The sequence below is a fragment of the Melanerpes formicivorus genome, unplaced genomic scaffold (genome assembly GCF_026170545.1).
Source record: "Melanerpes formicivorus ecotype bairdi unplaced genomic scaffold, bMelFor1.0.p_v2 SCAF_4, whole genome shotgun sequence".
Lineage (NCBI taxonomy): Eukaryota > Metazoa > Chordata > Aves > Piciformes > Picidae > Melanerpes > Melanerpes formicivorus.
This window is the reverse complement of record NW_027142356.1, coordinates 29861164-29870167: the sequence shown is the minus strand read 5'-3', so window position 1 is coordinate 29870167 and position 9004 is coordinate 29861164. Positions and strand designations below refer to the sequence as shown.

Genomic DNA, 9004 nt, shown 5'->3' with positions numbered 1-9004 from the left:
CAATACATTCATCTGAATAACACTGGCAACCAGCAGATTCATGAACCCTTGGCTAAATTCAGTCAACAGTTTTGGTGGAATTAGAAGGTTTCATTTGATTCTTACCAGAATAATCTATATTAAAAGAGCACTAAATTTTGTTTTAAGGTTTAATGTTGTTTTACTTTAACATCATATGATTTGTTGCCTCCAGGTGCATTACTGGCAATTGAAATAATAAGTAAAGCTGAATGCTTACTTTAGCATTCCTTCTCATTGCCCCACTCCCTGGCAGTCTTTCTGGCTTCTGAGTTCAAGATTTGCTGTACCCATGACCCTAGATCTTTGGTAGATTTTTTTCACTGGGCTTGAGTACTGTGATGAATTGATCTTCTTTCAGCTTACCCCACCACATGTTCCTCCCTTCCTAAATCGATTGTCTGTGACTTACCTGCCTTTGCAGGATTTTTTAATCACTCTTGCACTTGGCTGTCACTGCACTACAGTGTGTAAGGATCACCAGCCACCCTAATTGCTCCACTCACCCTTCAGCCTATGCATTGGAGCAGCCTGTTGCCTCAGCTGTGGTGTTTGTGACAGATTTGAGGACTCTTGTGCAGGCCGAAGCAGCATCCACATGAAAGCATTGTTAGCTGGTCAACTTCAAACTCTTATCAATTTGGTCATCAAACATCTTCCATGCTGTGTAAGCTGGGGCTCTGGCTTGGCCCTGTCTTCGCTGGGTGTGGTTCTCTGCCTTATGCTAATTTCACAATGAGCTTTCCTTCCCTACTTCCCTCTTACCTTCTGTCCTTTTAAATATGCAGTGTGGACTGAGTTGCGTGTGTGTGTCCCCCCCCTTTTTATTTAGTTTTACTTTTTATTTCTTTTTATTTGTCAGGTTTTTATTAGAATAAACCTTTATTACAATAAACCAAACCAGGTTGGAAGAGACCTTCAAGATCATTGTGTCCAACCCATCAACCAATCCAACCCACCCAAACAGCTAACCCATGGCACCAAGCACCCCATCAAGTCTCCTCCTGAACGCCTCCAATGACGGCGACTCCACCACCTCCCTGGGCAGCCCATTCCAATGGGCAATCACTCTGTATAGAACTTCTTCCTAACATCCAACCTGAACCTCCCCTGGCGCAGCCTGAGACTGTGTCCTCTTGTTCTGGTACTGGCTGCCTGGGAGAAGAGACCAACCTCTGCCTGTCTACAACCTCCCTTCAGGTAGTTGTAGAGAGTGATAAGGTCACCCCTGAGTCTCCTCTTCTCCAGACTGAGCAACCCCAGCTCCCTCAGCCTCTCCTCATAGGGCCTGTGTTCCAAACCCCTCACCAAATTTGCTCTTCTCTGGACTCATTCCAGCAAGTCAACATCCTTCCTAAACTGAGGGGCCCAGAACTGGACACAGTACTCGAGGTGTGGCCTAACCAGTGCAGTGTACGGGGGCAGAATGACCTCCCTGCTCCTGCTGGCCACACTGTTCCTGATGCAGGCCAGGATGCCATTGGCCCTCTTGGCTTCCTGGGCCCACCTTTGTCTTGTATAGAACTACCTGGTGAATGTGTTTCCTTTCTGTCCTTTAGATGGTGACCTTTTGTAGACAAAACCTCAGCTTTTTGATTTTATCTTCAGTGTCCTTTGGGTGTATGCTTTCATACTGAAGAACAACCTGAACCTACTGAGGTTAAGATTACACCACAGGAATCTGTAATGCTCTTGTAAGCCTTTCTTTCCAGCAGTTATGTTCATGGGTGTCCAATTCCAGGGTTTATGCCAAATTTGCAAGGATTTGCAGCAGCAAGGACATTCCCACAAGGCTACAAGAAATCAGTATAATCCAGTGTCATTTTCTCATCTTTTTTTTGTTTTGCATTCCCTGAAAAAAAAGCACATTACAGTTGTGTAACACACTCCCATGGAATTAACTCAATTGACAGAAGCCTCAGTTTTCTTAGTTATCAGTTGCAGATTCCTTCAGAGTTTAAACTATTGGATTAAAATATTGAACTGATGAAGACACAAAAATGCCCTGGTCTCAGTGACAAGATCTTGAGTAGATGAAGAACTGCATTACGAATATTGGGAAACCAAACAGGATCACAGAATGTTAGGGGTTGGAAAGGACTGCAAAAGATCCATCGAGTCCAACCCCCTTGCCAGAGCAGGATTACCTAGAGCAGGTCACACAGGAACACATCTTAGTGGGTTTTGAGTATGTCCAGAGGAGACTCCACAAGCTCTCTGGGCAGCCTGTGCCAGGGCTCTGTCACCCAAACCTTTGTTCACTTCACTGGGTAAAATAGACATAAGACTAAATGACCTAAGTGTTTATTTGAAGGTGTTTCTCAGCAGTTTACTAATGCCACAAATAAATACATAACAAAGAAAGCAGTAACAGCTAAGGCAAAATTCCAAGGACTGAAAAAAACCATCACAGAAGGCTGCTAAGCAAATATAAAAAGTTAACATGTCAGTTGTAAAGCTAAGTTACAAGGAGTTGCATAAGCAACGTGAAGACAGTGCTTTGAATCTGCTTATATTGCTGTTCTGCATTTATTTCTAGGCATGTCTAATAGGACATGATGCCATAATACACAATTCTACATTTCAAAGGTGGGCAATAATATTGCCCATTTCCTAACTCACCTTTAGGCAGAATCTTTTGTGTGTTTTGTTTTCATGGCTGATTTTGCAGCATGTGTCTTTAGGTCGAGAAAACGTGTTCAGAATCTCTTTGAATATCCTGACTGTTACAAGGCATGTTCAAAAGATGAAAACTCTTTTTAAAGTGCAATTAAAATCAGGGCTTTAGTAAAAAATTCATAAAGGTTAAAAACCAGAAGGCTAGATTCTCAAGAGGGTATAAATTATAGCTGGGTTTATTTCAATTGAGCTGCAGTCACTTAGCAAATTGAGGATCTTGCCTGTCCAGGAGAACATTAAGATAATTCTTGCTGTTAGGAGTTGACTTGTCCAAAGACAGCAACTGCCTTCAGAGGATATCAATAACACTGAAGCTTATGTATTAATTTTCAGTGATAAGTTCATAGAGCAGAAGGAAAAGCCATTCCATAAAAGCAGACTGAATAATAAAATCTAAATTGAGGTATATTCATAGAATTTACTTCTGCCTGGGAGTCTGTATTTGAAGGAGCAGGACGAAATGCAATGAAAGTAAACTTAGTTACTACCACTTTGCTTTACTAGAGTTCAATACCACATTGCCTCCAAGCAGGTAGGAGCAGCCATATGAATTGCATTTTTAACTGCTTGCTGTAATAATTAAGAACAAACAAACAAACAACCACCCCACAAACAAACAAAATAAAGACACAAACTCAACCAAACAGCAAAAAAAACCCCAGAAACAAAACCAAAACAACCCAACTCAAACTCCTGGCACAGAAGGCTGTTCAGTGAGTTTTAAAACATTCCAGATTGTAGACATTTTTCAGTGGTTTACTTCCATACCTATGAATATGAAATCTATTACTCCTACTGTTGAAAAGTCTTAAACAAAATAAGGTTAGACTTCCTCTTGTTGTGAATCGATCTCTCTCAAAGTAGCATTGACATGCTCTCTTCAGGTTGGCCAGTGGTGAGGGGGAAATGTGTGAGGATAAGAAAATCCCCTTAGTTGTGGTTTATCTTAAACAATAAACTTTGGAGGAAATAGTTGTACTAGTTCATTTATGGGCATAACCTTCCTTTAGTTCTGAGTTTGGAGAGGCATTTTCATAAATGATCTTTAGAAGTAAGACTGGATTCCCTGTTCTTTACTGTGTATGTGCCTCACTCTCACTCAAATAGAACATTGGAAAGTAAGACTCCAAACAGGTTGGAGAATTTGGGGGGTTATCACTTCCAGGATTTTAGCTTTATAGCTTATGTACCTCGTTTGGAGCATGGGGAAAAGATATAAACAATCAAACTTGAGAACAAAGACAGCAGAGCGAAGTCTACCTCTCATTTTATAATACTTCACCACAACAGCTGTGTAACATTTTTAGATCCCTTGAAGTTCTGCTCACAGAAATGACTGAACTTTCAAAGCTGGTTGAGAGTTGGATTCATTTAGGGTGATGCATTCCCATGCAGCAGCAACAGCTGCTTGCTAAAGGATATTTTTCCAGGATGCAAGTTGTGTTTGTCCCCTATGCAAGCATGTCCATTTGTTAGTTCCACTTTGTCATAAAGGATTCTGGTAGGAGCATATGTAAGTAATTGTTGGGAATTAAATTCCAGCATTGGACTTCAACTCTCATGAAAAACAAAAGAAGTGAAGCGTATACATAAGAAGTCTGAAGGTGAGAGGGGTCTACAAAAATAAGTTTTGTCTGATTCACCAGTAAGGGTAACACTAATGAATCTTTGAACTTGTCCCTAGGTGTGAGAGAGTACTTTGGGATTTTACATCTTTGGAGAAGAACTATGGTTTTGTACAATAAATAAGTATGGAAATGTATGATGTAAGGAATAATTATGTACAGCAGTGATAAAAACCACATTGGCTTAACTAAATATAACAGCAGAGAGTACCTTTCTTAGCAGTATGTCTTAGAACTAATAATGGCTTGTTCTGCTTAAATCTTTACTTACACAATTGCACAGTTCCCTTTCTTTGGATTATTTCTTTAGGCCACAGACCACTCCCATTCTTCATCTGATGAAAAGATGTCATTTCAGACTATGAAAGACTCAACTTCATCTGCATCCTTGCCATTGTGAAGGTATTTCAGACTGCCAGAAATACAGCCTCATCTGAATCCTTGCCACTATCTTCACTAGGCAAGCACCCACCTCCACTTGGGGACCTACAGCTTAAGTCCTCCACACCAGACTCCTGATCACTGTTAGCTGAGAGGTCAGGATCAGAGCTTTTCAGGTTGTCTTGTGTCAAAATCAGGGCTGAATCTTCCTCATCTCCTTGTGAAGGGCTCCGAGATGGGAATGATTTCAGATCGTTGCTGTACTCCTGGGGTGTGTTTGCTAAGCTGTTGTTGGAAGTAGAAAGCCCTAACTGTTTGCTTCGGTCTTGTTGCTTAGTCTTGACTTCATGATCATTTAATTGTGATTTCTGAAGGTTTGCCAATCTCTGAAATAAAGGAAACAGCATGCATTACATATGGACACATTTAGGGCCCAGTAGTCCTCTTATGTGTCTTTGCTTTTCCTTAAAAAAAACCTTTCAGAGCCCAAGCCAGCTGGCACCCTTTTAAACTGCCTGTTTGCATTTATGGAGTATGGGAAGTGCACAGCTTACCAAACCCTAATGAATTACGCTTCCTGGGAATTACAGAAGGATATAAAACTTCTTTCAGGAGTAGTTCTTGTGCACCAGCACAGGTAAAATTTGATCCCTACAGAAAAAAAGTCCACGGTTGTGTCTTGAATGCAAAACATTCACAGTAATTTATGTTAGAACAGAGATGATGGCTGAACATCCTCATGACAGAAAAGGATGTAGCATGTAAGGGATTCCACAGCATATGGAACTGGATTTCCCTTACCATCAGTTAAGTCTGGGGCATCGAAATCAAGTATTTATTACCTCTCCTAAGACCTCCAGCTCTTCTTCCAGCTGCTGAGTTTCTTCCTTCACTGCCATCAGATAATCTGTAACTGACTGTCGAGGATGCAGCCCCTTTTCAAAGCGGTTGTACATGCCGCTCCAGAACCTGGAAATGATGGGAAGGTCAGCAGTTTTCTGATTTGGCAAGCTGATTTCAGAAGACTTAGATTCACATGTCCTAAATGATCCATCCATGCATCATTTTTCATTAGAGTGCATATGCATAAATTCATAAAGTATTTGGTAAGATTTATGGTTCATTTGCATTGGCTCTGTGATGAGCATACTCTGTGGACATGCACAGCTTGAACCAATTCCGATACACAATGGAAAGCAGTGTCAGAGGAGCTTTGACTTAGGTCACAGGACTGAAGGTGGGTCCGAGTGCAGACTTCTGCTGCATTGTTTTCTTGTTCTACACTGGCCTTTGGAGAAATGGTACCTATAAAGCAGTCAAGGTTAAAGACAGTTTTTTGCAATCCTAGCTCTCAACTGTTATTTAAGTTACCATGAAGACAACTTTGAGATGTTGTATGCTTGGTTTTGGCTGGGGCTGGAGGGGTGGTTGTGTTTGAGGTGCAGCTAGTTAGCAGGTTCTTCTCCCCCCACAAAGAAGAGCTAAAATTAAGAGCAAAACCCAGTATGGTGTCCTGTTAAAATTTAAATTGGCATTTTGAACTGGCCTGTGGGAATTGCAGAAAGCATATACATTTGAGAGTTCTCTTCCTCTTCTCTGGAATTATTTGATAAAACTTTAGTTAAACAGCTGAGTTGTTTCCTTTTCAGGATGAAAGGAGTTTAAGCTTGCAGCTTACTCTGGCACTCCTCCTGTGTTCTCTCTTCCTAGCAATATATAGCCAAAGCCAAACTCTGAGTATGCCACTAGTTCACCAGACAGGTTAAGTAACCACGAGACTTGCCCTTAGCTACAGCTGTCCAGCCAAGAAGCTGACAGATATTTTCAGGCACAGGCATGTGCTCCTTGGTGGTTTATTATTCCTACCCCAATAGTTTTAAGTCACATTCCTCCTTGTGTTTATCATCTGACAGCTTATGCTCGGAAATCTTTAACCCACCCCAAGTAATTCCATTAAAATCAACAGGATTACTCATCTGATGGAAGATCTGCTGTATCAGTGCTCCTTTTATAAATCCCACTATCCTAAGGAATACGATTAATGACTATTTTTAAAGTGTTTTAAAGTGGATGTGACCTGGGGTAGCAGACATGAAGGAATTAAATTCCTGTCATTTGCTACGTTTATGGACTTTTTTAATCAGTGCTTTTACTTGCAACTCTTGAACGAACTTGCAGCTGGAAAACAACCTGATCATCAGATCAGGTCAGATCAGGTTGGTCAGGCAGGACCTGCCCTTCCTAAATCCATGCTGGCTAGGCCTGATCCCTTGGCCATCCTGTAAGTGCTGTGTTATTGCACTCAGGATGACCTGTTCATAAACCAAACCAGGTTGGAAGAGACCTTCAAGATCATCGCGTCCAACCCATCAACCAATCCAACCCACCCAAACAGCTAACCCATGGCACCAAGTACCCCATCAAGTCTCCTCCTGAACACCTCCAATGACGGCGACTCCACCACCTCCCTGGGCAGCCCATTCCAATGGGCAATCACTCTTTCTGTATAGAACTTCTTCCTAATATCCAACCTGATGACGTAGATCTCAGTTTTCATCGATTTGTATTCAGGTTCTTCATTTTGTGGCATAATTAATTGTGCCACTGATCTTAAGTCAGGATATCAACAGTAACTTTTCTAAACTTAAAACACTGTGTTACATTTTCAAAATTAAGTGAAGCTTACTGTGTGTACTTCCAGGTATAACAACAACATGGAGAATACCTGCTTTTTACTTTACTAAACACTTGTTTCAGCACTGAAACCATCTGATTTCTTGCGTTGTTCCTTTTTATTTTTTATGCCAATCGGCCCAAATAAAAACCACAGAATTTTGGAATGGAAGAAGTTGAAGCAACCTCAAATTTAGAAGTTAGAGCAGAACTGAAAGGGACAGAGTCAGCGGAAGAAGTGAGCAACCATGAAATTAGGACACACAACTATCAATATAGATTTAATCTTAAGCTTCTTTTCAGACTAATACTTTGTTGTTGAATGGTGCAGAGGTGTTGGCTCACCGTGAGCACAAGAGAAAAAACAAACTGAGATTGAGTTTCCTTCCTATAGTTGACCTTATGGAATGAGAAACACTTAAATGCAAAGGCACTTGGTTCTATACTACCACATCTTACAACTCTCAGTAGCAAGTGGTAGTGCCTACTTGTACAAGAAGTTGCACGGAGCCATCTGTGGGTGCAGGGTCCCTTGAGTTTGACTGTGGTCTGGTCTGTACAAAGGATTCAAGTAATCAGCACGATTTTTCCACAAGTGAGCCCACAATGAATATGTTCGCTCTTGGACTCTGGAAAATAAAATAAATTAAAATATTTACTACAATTCAGGTAGAATTAAGCTTAGATGCAACATTCCAGTGCGCTGTGCTACTCGTTTAGAATCAGCTTCTTTACTTCCTTAACAGAATTAGACTGAAGTAATAGATACAAAAAAGTCCCCGACAAGAGACCTACTTCTTTATTAGTCACTGAAGGTAAAATACAATTCCTTTGGTGTTGGGATATGATTATCCATGAAGGTTTTGATTTTAAATAGACTGTGGCACTGAGGCTGCTCTGCATTAGAGCAGTGAAAGGGACCTAATAGCAGTAGCAAGGAGTAGCCCCCACCTTCTTTGTCACTACTCCTGACACAAGCAAGGTGTGTGAGAAAAGCAGTGGGTATCATGATGTACCTGAGGAGCCAGGGCCCCGGGATGCTGACAAAAACATCAGGAACTTATATTACTGTTTCTGTTTGGGCTTGAGGGCAGGTAGATAATTCATAATTGCTTCGGGGCCAGAGAGCAGAAGAATAGTTTGCTGACTTGGTCCTAGATAGGGCCACCAGGCAGAAAAAACTGTTCATAAGAAAATCCCTGACAGATCAGAGCTAAAGTGTCCACATGTGAAATCCAAAGGCAGGTTAAAACACAGAAGAGCAGCAGCTCTTAAACAGAAGAAAACTAGAGTGAATATCTTCTCTTAGAGCTGCAGTGACAGCTTGTTGTTAATGCTGCAATACAGGCAGGGCCCCATGGCTGAAAGGCCTAATGCTCTTGTCAGTTTTTGCTAATCCCTGTCACGCACACTCTGGATTACACTCCCAGCAGAGCTACACTGCAGAGGATCAACTTTTTTTGGCATTAATCTGTGTTCCCAGAAAATGACAGCCAGGAATTTCACACTATGCCCTGTGTCTTATAAAAGCACCTACACATAGACCAGCAAACATCCAACTGCTCACTACACAGCCACCCACAAACTCCACACCAAAATATGCCACTGCTACTTAAGAAAAGGCTTTT

The 9004-nt window shown here is 41.3% G+C and overlaps 1 protein-coding gene across 3 annotated transcripts in view; it reads right to left on the bottom strand.

Annotated features, from left to right (window-relative positions):
- Positions 1 to 1835: 1835 nt before the first annotated feature.
- MTMR7 (myotubularin related protein 7) overlaps positions 1836 to 9004 on the bottom strand; it is a 51635-nt gene continuing 44466 nt past the window's right edge. For all 3 annotated transcript variants that reach the window (XM_068137501.1, XM_068137499.1, XM_068137500.1), the window contains 3 exons: positions 7865 to 8005; positions 5546 to 5672; positions 1836 to 5089 (listed from right to left, as the gene is read on the bottom strand). In XM_068137501.1, coding sequence (XP_067993602.1) covers positions 4730 to 5089; positions 5546 to 5672; positions 7865 to 8005 — 628 coding nt within the window. In that variant the 3' untranslated portion in view covers positions 1836 to 4729. The remainder of the gene's footprint in view (positions 5090 to 5545; positions 5673 to 7864; positions 8006 to 9004) is intronic.